The 20,750-nt window shown below is 51.2% G+C and overlaps 1 protein-coding gene across 1 annotated transcript in view; it reads left to right on the top strand.

The window, feature by feature from the left end:
• The window catches only part of Dpit47 (DNA polymerase interacting tpr containing protein of 47kD), a 22,623-nt gene extending 9,559 nt beyond the window's left edge, over positions 1–13,064 (top strand). The window contains exons 7-14 of the mRNA XM_037233681.1: positions 2,372–2,523; positions 2,873–2,990; positions 8,477–8,648; positions 9,722–9,914; positions 10,154–10,280; positions 10,751–10,913; positions 11,962–12,141; positions 12,457–13,064. Of these exons, the coding sequence (XP_037089576.1) occupies positions 2,372–2,523; positions 2,873–2,990; positions 8,477–8,648; positions 9,722–9,914; positions 10,154–10,280; positions 10,751–10,913; positions 11,962–12,141; positions 12,457–12,556 (1,205 nt within the window). The 3' untranslated portion in view covers positions 12,557–13,064. The remainder of the gene's footprint in view (positions 1–2,371; positions 2,524–2,872; positions 2,991–8,476; positions 8,649–9,721; positions 9,915–10,153; positions 10,281–10,750; positions 10,914–11,961; positions 12,142–12,456) is intronic.
• Positions 13,065–20,750: the final 7,686 nt, after the last annotated feature.

Below are 20,750 nucleotides of genomic sequence, written 5' to 3'. Positions count from 1 at the left end.
TGACCACTGATAAAATCTGACACATGATAACATGCTATGAGCACCACAACAGAAGGCCTGCCAGCTAATATTGCAGCCATTAATATTGGCACAAGGAGGTACTGAAGTGTTCAAGCACCATAATCCATAACTTGCCCCTCCAGGATCCCAGCTAATTTTATGATGCTTTGATCTTGTACTTGATTCCACAGATGCATGTAGGGAAGGCACTTGTGTGCCAAAGCATAACCTCAAAATAGGGTGAAAACCTAAGCATTACTCAGTATAGCTCTTCATTGGATCATGATCAAAGTTTGCCACATTTCATGTTAACTTGGGCACAAAGTCATGTGATCTTGTTGAGATGGTGACATGCCATGCTTGGAAATGGTTGATCTTTTTAGCTTTGAACTGTTAAAGTTAAGTCAAATTTTGAATAAGGTCTAGCCACTTCATAGTATAACTCACCACTTTTTAAGGTTATAACAATGTTGCTTGTGAACAAACATTAGTTTACGATAAACTTTGACTGTTCCAGCCACAGAATGAAGTTTGTTACAAGTTTTAAGTTCAATATGAAATGAACCTACACACCATATCCTTTTCTAAATCCCAAAACATGAATGCTATAAGCAGGGCTGTAGAATCATGTTGTTAGAGAACCTTGCCTATATGACCTGCCACCCAGCCTTTCCCATGTCTTCCAAGCTGGTGGTTGCAAAACCTAGAGAGGAGAAAAGGCTGGCAGAGCAGAACTGATTTTGGAAGGACTACTTGTCATGTAATGTCACAGGGTGATGGTGAAATTTGTATTTAATTATGTTGGCAGCTGTCTCTTTGGCCCCTACTCCCAATTTTTCCTTGTGCAGAGCCATTCCAGCCTGATACCAGCCTGCCAAGTTACAAAAAGCACATGCCACCAGTTATAACTATATAAATTGATGGCCCAGAGAGCAGACTTGCAGCAAAAATATCAGTGTCCTGAGTTTGAAGCATGTCCAACCAGTAATTTCCACCCCTAGGGTGATAATGTTCAACAAAATTAGGATCTTGTAGTAGCCATTTACAGCAAAAAAGAAGAAAGAGAAATAGGTATTCACACTGAAAACTTCTCTGAGGTTAACGGAATTGAAAAAAACATTACACACAAGTTAGCCTGAACTACATTTAAAACATACATGCACCAAATCAAGTACATCATGTTCACATCACATCCAACACTGAAGAATGTAATGTTTTTTTGGGCTACTGGCCAACATGTGAAAACAATAGCAAATGTAAAAATAAAAGTATGATGCATTGATTTGCCCAATATCACAAAAAGTCATACATCTGAGGACAAAACAGTATCTAAGCCCCGGGGATACTCTAGGACGATTAATCAGGGACATAGCAGCCCTTATGGTTTTGCGAATCTGGAACTTCGGCAATTCAGGAGGCTAGGTATGAAAAGACTGCTGCGTTGAAGTGATGCAGAAAGATTGAACCTACGATTCACACCAATAGTATGCCGAAACGTCCAATCGCGAACGCGGCCCACCGTCGCGACAGATTGCACGATTTGTATTGGGTCTGGGGCGAGAAACACGGAGATAATACGCACATCGCTCCCCGTCACGCTATCAAATGTAAACGATAACAACAACAAAGGAAAACAGCTGATACGGAAACGACATTGGTCAACTTACCCCACAATTGTCGAATAAATGAATTGCCCGCGCAAAGGAAAGGCTTAAGCAAAGCAAGATATCCGCTTTCCCTCATTGTGTTACAAATTCGAAAACTTTTTCCTGAAATAACTTTTAAAACTTTTGGACTACAAAGGTGTAGGCAGTTCATCCGCAGCTGATACATTTACCATGCCCGTTGCACAATAACATGCCTGTCGCATTCGAGCAGTACGTTGCGTGGTGCGTGTGTGGGGTGCGGGTCTCCGGGATATTTGTCATCGATATTCTCTGACGTCTGGGGTTTGTGCGACCGATTTTTGACTATAATTTCGCCTTCGACATTATTTTTAGGTTAAGGTGAGAAGCAAGAAAGTGTAACATGATTGTATATTACCATGATGGTCAAAATTCGCACCATCTAACTGCATACATATAATGAATGGACTGTGTTTAAAGATGGAGTCATAGTTATAGATTATGAAAATGGTGTTGCCTATTTGTTTTGCATGGTTATTCAATGACAAAATGTGTGGCAACATGAAGAAACATGCTAATGAATTAAGTTATCCAATTGTTAGTGAAATGAGGAAATTTGTGGTAACATGGAACATGATAAATGAACTAGTGTGCTCTCACATTAAAAATCTATACTTACTTCTAAACAAGTTTCTTAAGGCACAGTTTTCAAGGTTGTCTCTGTTTTATCAAGCATCATTTCTTAGGCATGGCAGAACACCCTAAAGAAAATTCAAGCATGACTGATGAGGAGCGTCAGAAGTTGGCTAAATCTCTGGATGACGATTTGGACAGCTTTATAGGAAGCCTGAAGAAAACAAAATACAAAGATGGCTGGAAACCTGATACATGGGAAAAGGTAAGTTTGTCATAATCATATTGTGTGACACTCACTGTCAAATGCCCTCTAATGCAGGAAATGTTCTATAAAACTGCTTTTGGCACTCACAGCCTGTATGGAGGTGATGTTTTTGCTGTTGTTTTGCTGCTGATGTTTGATGTTTAACTGTTGACAATTAGTAAAAGACCACTTTCCTCTAGGGACCAGAGCTGATTTTGTCTGGAAATGTCCATGCCAAGTACTAAGGCCTGCTGTCCAGCTCAAGGGTAGATGAGGCCAGACAATGCATAAATTTGATTGTGATTGTAATGTGATCCATTGAATACCCTTATTTTGCATGAGGTTGATCAAAAGCCGTTTTTGGTAGGAAATGCAAGAGCATCCATTCTTCAGGAGCAAGCCATTTGAGGATGGAGAGGAGCTGCCTCCTCTCATCCAGGGATTGCAGGATCTGAAATATGACAAGACTCTTCATACTGAGGAAGGTTGGTCTTGTGTTGAGATAAATATCCTTACTACTGCTGCTAACTTTACAGCTACTGGAGGGATAGTTTGTGGTATACTGATGGCCTTGACTTGTATGATGGTTGCATTTGGCAGTGTCTTTTAACCATGCTACACTTCTGTGTTCCAAATATTGCCTGAACACTCCACCAAGGTATTGTAATTGCAGCACCAAAGACAATTCTGCCCAAGGCCATTTCGTACAGTGCCATAACGTGGCTGCTCCCTGCCAGTTGATGTCACTTTTGAAATGACCCAAATATTATGCCCGTAATTCGATCAGATCATTTTCACCATGCTGATGCTGATCATGCTAACATGCTTGTATTTTCATAGCATGCTGTTGCTGCCTATCCTTTCGGCTTGTTTACACAGGCCATTGCGGATGTGTTGACTGGTTACATGTGACATCGTCGCTATCCTGAGTCTCACGTTTCCTTGCTCGACTAACATCACGGTTGTTCTTTGAAGTTGACTGATGCTCCGGCTTCCCCGTCGATGCGCCGCCTTTTCATGACGGGGCGGGGAGGGGTAGGGGTGGGGTGACTAAAAATCTTGCGGGCGGAAGGGGATCTGCAAAGAGTCCTTGCCGCCTGAACGAGGGGACGGGGTGTAGTTTCCCATTCAGTTAGAGGACTTCAGCCCCCCCCCCCATCGACTTGGGCTTCAGCCCCCCCCCCCATCTTGGGCTCCAGCCACCCCCTCCCAAACTTGGGCTCCAGCCCCACCCCCAAGTTTGGGAAGACCGTGGGCCAAATCTGAGGAGAAACCTGTGTTTTGGCATAGTTTGGTTGGGAAGATTGGGCCATTTTTCACTGTTCAACCCCTTGACTCAATTTGGAGGAGGGAGTTCAGGTCAATAACGCTTCGCAGTTCGATCAATAATGCCTCCTTGTTCCGACATGAGTCGCTGGAGTCCAAGGAAGGGTTACATTCTTTTCATGAAGAATTACATTCTTTTCATGTGACATTTCATCTTATGAAGCTATTTCCTTGGTCTTTGTGAAACGGTGGGTGTAGATAGTGGTGCTTGCGTGTTTTGCTGGGCGGGAATTTTTGTTTTTTTGTTTCGGCTCGTTAAGTTCGGCGTGTATTTTGATTTTTTAGAATGGCTATTTTCGTTACTGATTATATGCTCTGCAAATTAGAGCCCATTGCCAGCATCGTGTCTGGTCAAAATGCGGAACGAGAGGCGGTCTAATTATTTCGGACCACTGGGCAACTGGTTTATTGGATACCACATTGAAGCTGGCGCGTTGTGTGGGGCCGCCCTGCGTCTTGACTTTTCCCCGTATCTTGGTCATTCGATGTCATTTATATCCAAAATGTATGTGAAGATGAATGGTAATGTTAAGTGCGCGCGGCACATCTACTCTTATCCGTTCTTGCATCTGCAAGTACGTGCATTTTCGCTGATATTGTGAAATGTGACACGTTTCCAAATATCTCAGGGATAAACGTTTCTCAAGTCACTGTCGCGGTTTCGCTTCCACGTATCACTTAGAGCCTACAGCACGAACACCCTGGCACATCAACGACGCAGCAAGCAAATTCGGCTGAAAAACATGGCAACGCCTATCAGCACGCTCAGTATGGTAGTAGCATACAGTCGGAATCGACGTTTTTGACCGACGGGAGGCGCGCTGCACTCACATCATCGTGTCTCTGGTCTCCAACTGATATTTAGAATCCTCGTTATCAAAAGCTAATGGCGGGATCATTATTGATTGCTCTGATTCTGATTACTTTGTTTTGTTCACGTTTGCCTTTTCACATTACAGCTCTGAGTGCACGACATTGTTAACGACTGGGTGACTGCCTATCAGCGGATACGAGAATTGGTCGGTTATTGTTGCTGCATGCACGTTTTACGCTGGTATCTGATGCGCTTAGGCAGGTCATCTCTGGCGGCTTCCTGATCTGTTTCGCCGCGTGGCGGAATATAAAGCAACAGTGATTTGATGATGTGTACGAATGCCCAGTGCGTATTTTCATCACCACATTCAAGGACATTATTCGCACGACCAATCCAAATCGTACGATGAGGTGTACATACACACTGGCGCCGGAAGCACACGTCGCCTGGCCATGAAAGGCGTTGCACAACATTGGCTCCGTTCGGTGACCAAGCCCCGCCCAGTCGTGGCACGGCAACCGTACCGCAATCGGAGGGGCGAGAACAGCCGGCTGAGGACAGCATGGTACTTGTCCACTCTCGGTCTTCGCGAATGATGGGCTCGAGGCGAATAGAGGTTGTGGAGGCTAGACCTCCCGTGTGCTGGGACGCGACGCTGTTATATTATTGTTTCTATGCCGACTGGCCGTGACGTTATCAAAGCCCACTTACTTCGAAAAATCCCCGGGGCGTTAAAAGCGGTCGTTCTTTCGGGAGCTCGGCGGGTAGCGCCCCGTGCATGTGTTTCCTGCGGACGCTTTTTGGGGGCATTCGTAGAAAGGACTATGGATAGTGGTTGGACAAGGCTACATTCACCGTTAAGCCCTGCGCCGAGACATAGGCCGCACAGGGACACCTCTTCGGGGCATGTGTGGACGCTCGTACGGTCCTTAGGGCACACTTCACCCTCACTCTATGCTGACGTATACAGGTTACCCCGGGCAAACGAGACATTGGGACGGTGCTGGATCAAGTATGAGCGAGACAAGAGGGTCGGATGTGGAATATTTACCGGTCCTTTTTCTCCCCTTCGTTCCGAAGATGGCGTGGTGTTGGCTAGACTTGTTGCGATCTTTGTCGCTGTCTGACACCTGTATCTGATCAGTCAGGCAGCTGTCCCGACTGTCAGCGCCTGACCGTCCCGTCAGACGTGTTGAGCACGTGACCACAACCTAACACAGACATAACGCGACACGTTCATACGTGCTTACATCTACAAATGCACTGACAACTGCCCACAGGTAAGCGCGCTTAAATCTTAGCGCTTACACTTGTATGCATGGGCACTTCCTACAAAACAAACGTGCACAGCATTAGATTGCTGGCGTAAACAGCCATTCGAAAGCACGCAAATCTGGAATACCAGGCTACAATGTAATAAATATGCTGAAAAATCAAAAGTTAGAAGTAAAGACGCGGACGGAAGCCCAACTCACTTTTGGCGGTGGGCCTCCTCCCGCGCCGTTGTGTGCCACCTGTCGCGGAGAACATGTTGGATACGGAGGACCTGAGGGTCTGCACGAAGACGGGCATGGCCGGGCGTGAGTACGGCGTCACCGACGTGCGGCGGGCCGGCGCTGCTGGTCGTCCAGCCGTGTTGGCATCGCCGCGTCATCGGCTGACGACGTGTGGTGAAACCGTGAATCAGCCAGCGCCGACCGGCGGACGGAGCCCCCGCGCCACCCCCCACCCCCCCCCCCCCGCCCCCTCCAACAGGCTTGGGGAAGTCCAGGCATTGCCGTGGAGCGCATTCTGAGGGAGGGAGACGCGTATGGGGTAGTTGCTTGTGCACTTTTTGCCTTTCCATGCGTTTCAAGACTAACACGGACCCGGGCGGCCGGTTGGATACCCTTCGCTCGGGTGGGGTCAGTTTGACCCCCTGAGATATCGGGAACTAAGAGAGCTAGAGACACCAAACTTACAGGGTGTGTTGGCCTGTACGTGAACTCCCTTAGGTCAAAGTTTGAGCTTCCTAGGTTATGGCTTCCGGATCAAATAAGGTCAAACAAGGTCAGACTCCAGATTGTTCTCCAAAGTCCTCCAGAACCTAGTTACCTGTTCTAATCAAACGGTCACATGCTTATTTAAGGTCAGTGACCCTGTTTGACCTTTCGAAGGTCATGTTTGCCGAAATCATACAGGACTGCGTTGAGTTTTGTACTTGAAGAAGCGACAAAGATTACGTTAGACATTATGTTCCTAAGAGCAAAACGATGGCCTTTGGTTGCTTTAGGTCGATGACCTATTATGACCTTTAAGAAGTCACGAAAGATATATTTTGCGGTTCCTGTGATCAATAAATTCGAAATGAGCACTAGAAACTACCGTTTAAAGCAAACCCTACAGTAATAAAAGAGGTTGGTTGTGACCCTAGTGTGACCTTCATCCCTGACCCTGGGTCAGTGTAATTTGTTAATCCAATTGTTGTATTGCCTAATAAGTATATCAGATGTTTATGCTTTGTCGAACACTCCGTTGTTTTATTAGATTGAACGATCCCCTAGAATTGACTTCACTAAATCCATGGCTTGACTTTGGCCTGCTACAGGTGAGTGACCTTACAAAATACATTAATTTTTTACACCACACGATCCGCTATTCAATTTTCTACAGCCGTGCAAAGTTTGGCGTGGTTTCGTCGCGCCGTTCGGAAATCATTCCGGGAAAGCCTTCGGAGGGTGGTCAAATTTACCCCCTCCCCCTCCCACCCGAGCGCGTGCTTATACAGGGTTGTACCGAATGTGGTTGCTTTCGTCCTAATCCGTTGTTTCCGAGTGCAAGGCCGTGGAAACTGACATTGACACAACAGCCAGACAGGCACTCAGACATTATCAGATTTTAGACGTTCGCAAGTTTTCTCAAACGAATTATTATTTTACACAATGACTTGAGGCAAATGATTCGCAGGAGTGGCATCAAAAACCGAAGCGAGAGCCAAAAAATGGAGGCAACTTTCAGCAGACGCGACAGTCGCCTTAATGTGAACTTTTGCGCATGTTCTGATGCAGGATGCCGCGAAATGATGGTCGTATATTGTCACCTTTTCACATGTGGAGCCTTTGGGATTTGGGTAAAATGTGTTTGGAAATTCACTAAGCTTTTAGGACTATCAGATGTGACCAAAACGGTATGGCCGGAAAACGTGAACCTTTACCCCACGCACTTTTTGGGTCTGAAGCAAAATATAAAGGGCTTGTCCCTTTATGCTTTCGTACCCTTATAATATGCTGGATTTTCGGGAAATGTGAACCTTTACCCGACGTGCTTTTTGGGCCTGAAACAAAACATAAAGTGCTTACCCCCTTATGCTTTCGTCCCCTTATAATGTGCTGAATTTTGACCAAGGTGTAAAAGAAATGAGCGTAAAATTGATTACATTAATGAAATATTGTATCCATAGATGGCTTCGTTATATTAACTTCGTATAATACATTGCCATTAGCGGTACTTGTTCCAGCAGAGAAAGTGCTGTCGTGCTCATGAATGCATGATTCACAATGCATGAGTTCTGAACCTTTACCTGAAATCACCAGGTTCCAGATGACCACCTGGTGTGAAATTTGAAAGTGTCTAGCAAGTGCCTAGCCGCGAGGGATCACTCGGATCCCTCACGGCGTAAGAGGACAGGACAAACCCTTCAGTGGCACTCGTTGGCGGCCTGACGCGGCGGCCACGGCGGGCCGGGTCACCCGCGAGCGCTGACGCTGGCCACGTCTCCACTGTTCTGCACAGCTTGAAGTTGAACACTGCTTTCGGAAATCACAGTCTTCTTTCCGAATGGTCCGCACGCAGAGCTGGCGGCCACGTTCAAAGAGGACGGCAACATCTGCTTCAAGGTGAAGAAATATCGACACGCGGTGGACAACTACTCGGAGGGTCTGCGACAGCGCCACACGAACACGGAGCTGATCACCCAGCTACTGACCAACCGGGCGGCGGCGCACTTCTATCTGGGCAACCTCAGGTCAGCAGCCGGGAATCCAGGTCCCCTGCGTTACATCACCGACGTCCAGAACAGCTCAGGTCCACTGTCTTACACCACCCATGCCTATCGACCACGTTTACCAGTGTTTTTCATCACCAGCCGCCGCAGCGACCTCTCACCACCAGTTTCGCCGTCCCTGTGGTACGCTTTACAGTGCCCTGCTGAGCATGCCCCTCCGACGCCGTCCTGTGGACGATGTCACTCAGACTGCGGCCCGTTGACCGCATACGGCTGACCGCCCGGCTGTGCGCGTCCCCTTAACGATGTTCTGCTGCATTGTGCCGGCCAAGTCATGCTTATAGTGCCCTCTTCGTGTTCCGCTTGATATCCGTGACTATGTGCAGCACACCTTGTGTTGGCGACTATCTCCTACTGACCCGGTCTCGCTGACCGGTGTCCGCTGACTTGTGTTCTGCTGACGGCGGCAGGTCGGCTGTGTCCCGTTGACCTGTGTTCTGCTGACGGCGGCAGGTCGGCTGTGTCCCGCTGACCTGTGTTCTGCTGACGACGGCAGGTCGGCTGTGTCCCGCTGACCTGTGTTCTGCTGACGACGGCAGGTCGCCGCTGTGTCCCACTGACCTGTGTTCCGCTGACGGCAGCAGGTCGGCACTGTGTCCCGCTGACCTATATTCTGCTGACGACGGCAGGTCGGCTGTGTCCCGCTGACCTGTGCTCTGCTGACGGCAGCAGGTCGTCACTGTGTCCCGCTGACCTGTGTTCTGCTGACGACGGCAGGTCGCCGCTGTGTCCCGCTGACCTATATTCTGCTGACGGTAGCAGGTCGGCGCTGTGTCCCGCTGACCTGTGTTCTGCTGACGACGGCAGGTCGGCATTGTGCCCCGCTGACCTGTGTTCCGCTGACGTCGGCAGGTCGCCGCTGTGTCCCGCTGACCTATATTCTGCTGACGTCGGCAGGTCGGCACTGTGTCCCGCTGACCTGTGTTCTGCTGACGTCGGCAGGTCGCCGCTGCGGGACTGCTGACCTGTGTTCCGCTGACGTCGGCAGGTCGTCGCTGCGGGACTGCTGACCTGTGTTCCGCTGACGTCGGCAGGTCGTCGCTGCGGGACTGCGAGCGGGCCGTGGCGCTGACGGCTGGCCACCTGAAGGCGATCGTGCGGGCCGTGCAGTGCTGCACCGGCCTGGGCCGCTCGGCCGAGGCGGTGCGCTGGTGCGACCGCGGCCTGGCGCTGGAGCCGACTCACGCCGAGCTGGTGCGCCTGAGGCACGCCGCCGCCGCCACTCAGGTCAGCGGCGGGCGCCGGCTGGCCGGAAAGGGTGCGGGTCACGGGGCGTCCGGTCAGCACCGATGGCAGGCCACCGAGGCGTCGGGTCAGGACCGGGCGCGGGGTACCGAGATGTCAGAGAAGTCCGAGAAGGGCGTAAGTCGCCGGGACAGAAAGCAGGACTGGATGTGGCCCACCGAAACAGCGGGTCAGGGCACGACGTTGCGGTAGTGAGAAGCTCATCTGTGGCGCCGTTCCAGCGCGTGGAAGAACGGAACCAGAGGAAGGCGGCACTGAAGGAGCGGCAACAGAAAGCGGCGGATGACCAGCTACTGGAGGCGCTCCGGTCACGGGGCGTGCGCGTGCTGAACGCCGAGGGCAAGGCAGGTCAGTGTTCCCGAGCCGACGCCCCGAAACACGGCTGTCCGATTGGGACGCGTGTCACGGCGACGCCCGCAGCTGTTCCAATGCCGGCGCCGGCATGTGCGGCCCACGGCGTCAGCTGCGCGGCCTGGCGTGTTGGAATAACCGGCGGCCGGTCTCGGCGCTCGGTCCCGCCGGCACCCTCAGAGCTGTCCTGCGCGGTCCGAGGCCTGTGGTGCGGTGCGTCGTCGGCGCGGCACGGGACCATAGGCCGGCGAGCCCACTTGTGTACCAGTGCCGTGCGGTCGACGCCTGACCGGGGGTCCGGGGCGTGTTGCAGTGGGCGGCGCCGGCCTGCAGCCGGCGGTGCAGTATCCGCCGGCTCGCGCCTGACCGGGGGTCCGGGGCGTGTTGCAGTGGGCGGCGCCGGCCTGCAGTCGACGGTGCAGTACGCGCCGGCTGGCGCCTGACCGGGGGTCTGGGATGTTTTGCAGTGGGCGGCGCCGGCCTGCGACCGGAGCTGCTCAGTCCGCAGGTGCCCGGCTTGGAGAGCGGCGTCCGGCTGACGGACGGCGGCGTGCTCAGCTGGCCCCTCATGTTCCTGTACCCGGAGCACTCGCAGAGCGACCTGGTGCAGGCGGCGCTCGAGACCGACACGTGAGTGGTCGCCCTCCGCTCCGCCGGCTCGCCGGTGCCGGCCGCTGCCGCGTGCGATCCCCCGCCGCCTCGGCGACGGAACCGGATTGTCTGCCGGGTGTGCTAAAGCAATGTCATTGTTTCGGCTTGGGATGTGGTGGCAACGTGACGGCTGACCAGTGCCTGGGCAGAATTGATTGTCACGCCTGTGTCGTGCGCCCGTGATTCCCTAGCTGACCTGGCGTGGTGAGCCGGCGGAAAGATTCAGCTGGAGCGAACGCTGCCCAAGTGGATGAGTCATGGCCCGCCCGCCCGCCACCGGGCACTCGGCTAAAGGGAATGCTCCGCATTTAAACATTGAAGCAAGCATCGCATATAATGAAATGCGTTCATCTATGATTAGTGGTGTACTTTTAACCGGAAAAGGCTGCCCTGAACATCAGAAGTTCTCTATTCAGTCAATATGCTCCTCAACGGGTCATTTTTGACGTCACCGTCGCGCCTCGCACAATATTGATTGAGAGCCAGTTGACGGCCGTCATACTTGGAAGTCGTGCCAACGAATGCCAGATAGGAACGACCCCATAAGTCATTTTTCTTTGCCTTAGTCGCCACAAGGCCAATGTAATGGCATAATTTGAATGGACGTTATTACGGCGTCATAGATGCGTACATAACCTTAATAGGTGTACACGAAGAGCAAAAATACGATGCGCGTGCGTGACACATCGTGTGCACACCTTCACGGGCGTATAGCTCGGAAACTAGAGGGGTTTAGGTCTTCAGAAGGGAAGGGCTTCAGTGAACCGCGCCGAATGATCAAGATGTTTTTTTTCTGTCCAAAACCCCATACAATTGTGGAACATTCCCTTGAAGTCTATCTGTACATCAGAAGTAATACAATGGCCAACAGAATCGATTTCTTGCGGTTCCATACTAGTTCCGGGCGAACCGTTACGCAATCATACCCTGCCCACCGCCATGTCGCCGGCGTACCGCACCTTGTCCAGCGCTGTCGGTGTAGCCCGCTCGTTCGGGCCCTGACGACGGCCGACGGCGTCGCCCGCAGCTTCTCCAGCCACCTGTGGACCATGTTCGGGCCGGAGAGCGCACCGGCCGAGTGGGACCCGCAGCGGCGGTACGCGCCCGGCCGGCTGGAGGTCTACTATGAGACCGATGACGGCCTGCAAGCCCGGCTGGTGCCCGTGCCTCCAGACACGCAGCTGAGCGCGGTGCTAGCCGACCCCAGGTCAGATTAATCGCCTTCCGGGAGCCGTAGCTACCTCGCCGATCGCGCTACGTGAAGTGGCAGCGGAAGTAGCCAAGGTGTTGGATTCTCTCGTTAATGCCGTTGTGCGGCAGTAGCTGGTAACCGGCTGTCTGAGCACAACTCATTGCGCTCGCAGCGGTCGCGTCGGCGACTCGTCCACCCAGTCTTGTGACGGGAAGCAATGACCGAGGCCCGCCCCAGTCGGCGTGCGGACAGCGGCGGCGTGCCCGGCTGGTGGTCCGTGCCGTGCCACCGAGGCCCGCTTGTGTGACCTCCCCTCCTCGTCCCCGGCAGGTACGTGGTCAAGGGAGGCGTGCCCGGTTTCGTGGTGCTGACGCAAGACTCGCCGTTCCGCGCAGAGTTCCTCGCCCGGTACGCCGTGGACGAGCGGTGACGGCTGTGCCCCCTCCCCCCACCCCCGCCCGGAGAGGAGGACCGAGGACCCCCCTCCCGCACGTCAGCAGCCGAAGCACGACCTACAGATGGCTCGGTTTTGCGCCCGGTCCGCTTTTCGAAGCTTGTGTAATGTGTTCGGAGTCTGATGAGACCCCACAATATATTCGAGGTTGTCTATACAACGTTGCTACGTTGGACGGGGCGGGGGAGACTCGCTGCTTTTGGAACGTTGCGGGCCGAGTTACCATCAGAGGCACCACGAAGAAACAACGCAGAATTTAAGGTGACAAATACGCTAACTAGGGGCCAGGTGTGCCCCAACGGCGTGGTCACGTACCCGTGGAACTTCGTACTCTCACCCAGCGTGCAGGTGATGTGACACGTCTGATGGGCTGCGGTCATTTCAGTTTTCTTTCTAGCGAACTCTTATCACCCAATGCAAACGGACGAGCGCAGTTTGTATTTATCTCGTCATTTCAGGAGAACATGACACAGGATCAAATCCAACCACCTGAAACAAAAGGAACAAGATGTTAGATTTAGTGCAACAGCAAAGCACACACTGATTTATAATGATGGAGAGCATGGAATCTATGGGCAAGCCACTTGTCCCAAACAGTGGTCTATGGTCTTTCATCCACAAACATATTTTTGGTTAAGAATGATCACTGTGCATTATAAGCACATTATACAATGAAGAAAAGTCACATCAAACCAAGACAAACAGCCAACAGACTGAGCAAATGGGCTGACTTAAGCATCCAACTCAATGGATACATGCCAAACCCATGTTCAAATTCATGCAGCACATTAAATGCTCAAGATCCTTTGATTTCACATTTCTAAGCACAGCCCACACAAGCGTGCCGAACAACAACACAGATATGGCATGTGCGCACCACACACCAAACAGGCATCTAGGCGCAAATATCTCCGCCTGATAGGTGGACAACTCAACAGGTGCATAGCCAAACTCAGTCCTCCACTTACCATACAGTCCCTCATCTGAGCCTCCTGGCTTCTCTCTCGGACTCGAGCAGCGTGATGATGTCTCCCTCGCGCACCGGGCCCTTGACGTTCCGGATAATGGCGCGGTTCGTCTCGTCCATGAACTCCACGCGCACCTGGGTGCACTGACCCTGAGAGCCAGTGCGGCCCAGCACCTTGGTCACCTGCCAAGACACAAGGGAACATCTTAGACATGGCTACATGCCGCATGCCCTCCGACTACAACCCATACACACAACCTAATAAAATTATATTGGCGATTGTTGATTTGTGGCACAAGATTTCCACTATTACTTCCCATCCAATGCCATAAGTCCCTGCAGTACCCGCCTGCAGTGCCTGAGAAACATGTCCAAAATTGCTCCCCTACATGAGTTATGAGAAAAACAAACAGGCCTTGGAGCTTGGTATTCTTCAGATCCAACAGATACCCCTGTCATACTGCTCTAGCTCATTCACCCAGAAAATGTTCTTCTCTGGCCTCCAGTAACAATCTTATGGCACCCATGACCTGTCACATGACAATGCTTTACAAACATGTAGCTTTCAGAAAGACTTATAATCTCAGCAAAGAATATGGTTAATTCAACCCAAAATTACCACAGAAATTGAGCTATTCAGATTTCATCCAATGTATTCTTGAAATAAGGAGCAGCAGCTTGTCTGCATAGAATACAAGGCTATACCCTACTGCACTGTAAAAACATTGGGCAACTTCAGATATCAGCTGTCGCCCACAAAAATCAAGACCTGTGAAGTGAGATTTGATATATACTTAAGTGAACACAACTCTACTCCTCACATTGCAATCTAAAATACAAACATATCATTCATCTTCAATTTTTTACATTTATTCCAAATGGTTTGTTTGTGTGACTTGGGGTTTATAGTACCAGCTAAGCACAGTTCATTGCATGTACCCTGAACCCATGACCCAAGTCATACCATCCATTTCAAGGATAATTTTGCCCCTGTCCTCGTGGCAGACAGAATGCCAGACAGGAATGCTGACGGGATTTATCTGTGCCACAATGCTGCAACATGGCCACCCTCTGCTGACACAAGTTGACCCTCATGGGCCTGTTGCCAGCTGGCCTTTCCATTTCAGTGGAGCCAAATAATGCACCTGCTCTGGGACTTGAGCCCAGTCACATCACATCAGATAACCCAGTCAGAAATGGGCTAAGGCTAAGGCTAGGCATAGATACAAATGGACCTAAGAACTTAAAACAACACTAAAATTGTGTGTGTACCAGAGATATTACGCAGCACTAGAAAACTATGGCAGGCTCAAATCAGCACTAAGTGCAAAGGCCCAGGTACCAACAAATCTATGGATCTTGCATCATGCAATGTTTCAGTCAGTTTTAATGGCCATGTGTTGAGTGTCATTGAGGATGGCTTGAAAATGCTCATATGCTGTAGGCTATATAAATTTGAGAACTCACATGATTACATTTTTACAATGTTGGTGGGATAATTGCATTGTACTCTGCAAGCATGTACCTACCTTCTCAGCAGACAGGGAAAAATTTAAACTCTCAACCCTTGCCTTTTGAGTCTTGTGTGCTAATAATGATATTGCACATTGCAAAAATCCTAATCTAAATGATAGGGTACTTGAACCAGGTTTATGAGCATAGAGATGGAACTATGGAGCTAAAGTTTACACTGCAAAACACATGTCATACTAAACATGTTCTGCTTACTACTGACACCCCAGCAACAACTTCATCCCATTGAGCCCCAAGTTTTCATGCAGTCACCACTTAATTCAGCACAGACAACATGACAACAAATTTTGAGCATGCAAGGCTGAGCCTAGCTATTTGAAAACATTTCTTTCAAAAGAAACAAATTGAAACATTCATATAGTGACCATGTTGCACTCATTTCAGCCATTTAGCCCTATCTGAACTTAACACATGTCACCACACACAAACATCACTGGGCATCTAGCACAACAAGTCAAGCAGATATGTGATAGAATAAAATACCCCTGAAATATTCCTGCTTCATCATAGTTCATGTCTGATGTCCAAGAAACATCCATTATTTAACCACTTAGCAGAGCAGCATAACAGAGGTGTAAAAGTTAACAATGAGTATCGAAATTTTCTTATCCTTGGAATAGATTCTTGAAGCATGAATTAAATACACTAACCAAAAACCGCGCGAGTTTTGCTTGCAGCAACTTCTATTCCGACACCTGGGCATTATCTCACTTGATCCACCAATAAAACAGGTACACACTTCCTCACTTGGGCATGAATGTGAAGTTTAGCACAGCCAGCACACTCCACCTTCAAAACAGAAGCTACCCTAGCGGCACTAAAATCACTACAGGGCCGTCAAGAACGCCACCACAGCAGCATGGAGCCCTGCAACATCGATACTAACACGGCGCAGCTATGTAGCATGACATGAGGGGAGAATATAGCAGCCACTGCCAGTAAAAGCGTACAAAATAACCGAAATTTCATAACTACAATCCACACCACTGAGCTTGATATCATATTAAACTGGATGCTTACACGGGCGAGCTGAACTGGCTTGTCCATAACTGCACACCGGTTTCGTACACACCGGAAAAGGACGCGGTAGAGAAGCTCACAACCAAACAAGCACCGAAACACAGCACTATCGATATGTTGTCGGCACAAGAGTGGCTCTGCTCAGTGCTCACTACTAAAATTGGCACGTTTCTGAAAATGGGTGAGTAAAAAGTAAAAAACGAGGGTTTGCGATCTGGCTAAGTAGGGGGGTACAAAGGGCACGTTCCTGCTCGAGACCAGTGGTGCAGCAAAGAGGGGGGGGGGGTCACAGTGGACGCCTGCCACCCTTAGTTCCCAAGGGGACCTTCGGGCCTCTCGCAGCCTACAATTTAGTGCCCAGTTTAAGAGCCCAAAGGGTCCGAATTCCAGCCATTTACATTGGACGAAGCCTCAACGAACGTTAGGGCCCCGCAGCACATAAGAAGGGGGCAGTAGAACAGGCAGGGGGCACAGGGGCACGTGCCCCTCACCCCGTAAAGTTCCGAGGGGCCATTCGGGCCCCTCGGAAGCTACGATTAAGGGTCCAATTTGAACGTCCGAATGGTCTGAAAGGCTGGCCGAAGGTCGCATTCGGGAGCTCTGGCCGGCAGGGCCGGGCACTCTAATGGCAGACCCCGCGCGTTGGTCAGGGCCCCCTGTGTCGACAGCAACCTATATGTTGGTCAGATACCACCAGTAACGCACAGCCGGTTCCGTAGCGGCACAGGCCTGAGGGCCCATTTCCCAGACAGGAACAAAGCCAGAGCCAGCGATTTACATTGGTAGTGGCTGCGGCGTCTGTCATCGCCCCACAGCGCCTTACAAGGACCCTGTGATGGCAAGGGGCCCCGAGCCGGCCAGAGGCAGTGTTTGAGAAGACCCCGAGAGCCTAGAAAGCCCATCAAGCCCGACGATCAAGCGCCAGATTGGAGGGTCTAGGGGCACGAGGGGCTGGTCGGAGTCTTATTCAGGGGTCTCGGCCCAAGGGGACGGGTCCTCAAATAACAGTCAGAATGCCCTTTGAGCCGATCAGTAACCCCCTGAGTCCAAATGAGCCTATAGATCGGTCAGGCACCCTCAGTATCGCACAGTCGGCTCCGTGTCGGTATTGGCCGGCGGGCCCGTTTCCCAATCAGCCATAAACTTGGGGCCAGTGGTTTACACTGGTCAGGGCCCTGTTTCTGTCAGCGGCCCACAACGCTTAACAGGGGACCTGTGCTCTCAAGGGACCCAGAACCGACCAAGGGGAATACTTGATGAGACCCGAAGAGGGGCCCGGGCGGCCCATGGGAACCAGCAATCAAATGCAGGGCTGGAGGGCATAGGGCTCCAAGGACTGGCTGTAGGTCACATAAAATCGCGGCCTGTAGGGTCGTGACCTAAAATATCCGTCAGAGATCCCCTTGGTCCATTTGTAGGGCCCTGATATAATGCGGATGTTTAAGTCGGCGACGACGAAACCGAAAGAAATAACGAACGCCGAACGGTCGGCCCCATGTTCGTCCGAGTCCTTGAGAGTTTGGGGTCCCTGACGTCACCAGGGGCTCCTGTGTCGGTCAGGAGCCACAGTCCCTAACAAGGGTCCTGTGGCGGCAAGTGGCCCGAGTCGGAGCAGTGTTGGAGGGTCCCGAAGAGTGGCCGAATGGTCTCTCGAGAACAGAGATCAACGGTCCGATTGGAAGGCTGAAGGGTCTGAAAGGCCGGCTGCAGGTCACCTGAAGGACCCTCACCCACAGGACCCTAATCTCAAATGTCATTAAGAAGAACTATTGCACCGATTGGGACCCATGAGACAGAGCATTCCTCTATTTCGGCCAGAGGTCAACAACAACGAACATTTGGCTCCGTGTTGGTCTGAGCTCTTGGGGGCCCATTTCCCAAGCAGGAACAAGGCCAGACCAGCGATTTACGTTGGTCGCGGCTCCTGTATCGTTCAATGTCCCACAGTGTCTAACAGGGTATTATGTGCCAACAAGGGGTCTCGAATCGGTCAGGGGAACATTTGCCCAACGGGGACGGGGACAGGACCCCGAATGACAGATGGTTTCTTCCGTTGGCTGGGGCCTCTGACGATGAAAGGAAACATGATAACTTATGTTGAGTGCTGCCGTTGAGATAACGGAATGGTCCTGTGTCAGTCAGGCTCCCGGTACCGAACGGCGGGCCCGCTGTCCCAATTCCAGCACGGGCCCGGTAAGCCGGACTGGGGTCTTTTTGCCAATTTTTGGACCACCTGCGACTATCAGGGACCTTGGTGCGTCAATAAGGGTTCCCGCGTCAACCCGCGGCCAACTGCACGGGTCATGAGACCTCCGGCGTCAGGGAAGGGGACCAATATGATGTGATGGGGACTCGATCTCGAGGGGACTCCGGATCGACGAGGCGATGCCGCCCCGTGTCGCCAGGAGGGCAGCCGGAAGGCGTCCGTGGTGGAACAGAATGACCCCTTAGTCCTTTTCCCGGAATAATAATGTGCCCCCTAGTGGGTCTAGTGGTAGTGTGTCCCCTAGTGGTACTCAGGGGGTCTCTTACCCGGAAAAGTAAGGGATCTCATTAGTATCTAATAGAGTGGGTCGAAATGAATTCAACAATGAACAGGGATATTCCATGTTTACCTGAGAACGTTCATTCTTTTGCAGGTACGACTTGTGAAGCAAATTGCATTAAAAGGTTGGAGCCTGCGCGGTCGCAATCATTTAGGGCTGCCACCATGTCGACCTTTAACCCAGACTTGTACGCGTTTCGCGTTTCACACGATATCCGTGGTCACCCTTCCGTTCATAAACTGACAGGACTTCACAAAAAGTCGTCTGATCTCACGGCGTGGTTATCAGTTTGACTCAGGCTGACAGCTAGACCTCTCCCCGCGGCGATCGACGCTGCAGCGTCGCCGGTCAGCGGGAACGGAGGGGGGGGGGGGGTGATCGAGTCGCACCAGGCCGCGTATTCAAACGGCTCGCTCGTCACCTCGCGAACAATGCGCTGGCGTGGCGTGCCGCGCGCGCGCGACGATACTGACGCGACTCGACGGTTATTTCTGCCGCGCGCGCTCCTGACCCCAATGGAGTGGACAGCAAGCGACTAGAATCGGTGACGGTCGCGGCCGGCACCGGCGCGCCCCCGGCCGCCTCCCCGGCCAGACGTGCCTAAGCCCAGCGACGGCCCCGGCCAGGTCAGCTCTCGTCGCGGCGACGTCGGCGGCTGGAGCGCGGCGCGGTCACCGTGATCGGACAGGGTGCTCAGCTGGCAGACTCGAGATGATCCTGTCCGATGGCCAGACATGTTGCCGATGCCAATGCCCTTATACTCGTTTGACGGATAGAGAGGCAGTGTAACTGAAAAGCGGTGGGATATTTTTAACGCCAGAGTGCACAGCGATGTATGAGGCTTAGGAGTGAACCCCATGGCCGTTCTTTTTTCTCTCATCAGGATTCATTTTAAGCTTTGATTGCTGCATTTCTTTTAGCAGATTCAACCTTGACTCCAAGCGACAGGCGATTGACCCCAACTCCCACGAAGCTGCCTGGTTTTAAGATCCTGATTCCGACTCAAGAATAGTATGACCCTACCAAAATACATTAAGATGCAGTTTATTCCAATAACCGCTTAAGTTGCACACATGATAGTCGTTTGGCATCAATAACTAACAAATAAAAGACACTCATGATATATGCATATGTCACATGTATGTTTAATAGGCATTCAGGTATACTTTCATGTATGCACCTGAAGCGGTGATTTGAATATCCACCATCTAAACACATTTCGGATAAGGTCACAATATCTTTAACGCCGGGATCAGGATCACTATTAACTGGGCTGCTCTGCTCGGGTCGGATCAACAGGCTGCCAGCTGAATTCGGATTCGAATCTGGCCACAGATATGACTGTATTGCAGTTGCATGCAGGCGTAGTCCGTGCGCCGTTAGATCATAATTTATCTCTGGTTCAGCACCAAAACGCAGGCATTTAATTCACTGAGATCTCCATTTGGCGGATGCTTCAACCAAATCAAACCAGTTTTCGAAATTGTAAACTTTTAAACACGGGCCATGAAACCTCTTGGTCGTCTGCGGTCCACAAGCATGGAGATTTACCATTTGTGAGGCACGTGCGCCGCAAGTTCCCAAACTCGCCTAAAATGTAACGCTCAGAAGACGCAGTTTTGCGCGAAAAAGTCATCTCGCCCCGCGCCTCGCGCAAAAAGTGTCAAGGAGTGACAGGCGCGTACGCACGTTGACATCCGCGCTGTTGCATATCCAACAGTCAACAGAAACAATGTGATAAAAGTGAAAGGTACGTCCCAAAATACTGCCACGAACGCGATGATAAAAGCGTTGAACGCATGCGAGAGAACGCTTGTAAGGCGACATGTTTTTTACAGCTGGGCGTAATTCTGCACATCTACATGTCGCTTAAGCATTGGGGGTTTGGCAGCCTAGAAAATATATGGCGAAAAAGGACAGAAAATATAGTGTCAACGAAGACGATCTGGCAGATGCAGTGGGTTTGAGAATTTCTCCGACCGGGACGGAGAAGGTACCACTCCAGCAGTGTCACGACTGCATGGCGCGTTTTAAATGTCCTGAATAGCATAGGCTGAACAATCATCCGGACGTAACTAACTCGTAGCTCGGCTATCAACGATCT

This window comes from Pollicipes pollicipes, unplaced genomic scaffold (assembly GCF_011947565.3).
Source record: "Pollicipes pollicipes isolate AB1234 unplaced genomic scaffold, Ppol_2.1 Scaffold_7231;HRSCAF=8579_pilon_pilon_pilon, whole genome shotgun sequence".
NCBI classification, from domain to species: domain Eukaryota; kingdom Metazoa; phylum Arthropoda; class Thecostraca; order Pollicipedomorpha; family Pollicipedidae; genus Pollicipes; species Pollicipes pollicipes.
This window is presented reverse-complemented; position numbering and strand designations above follow the sequence as displayed.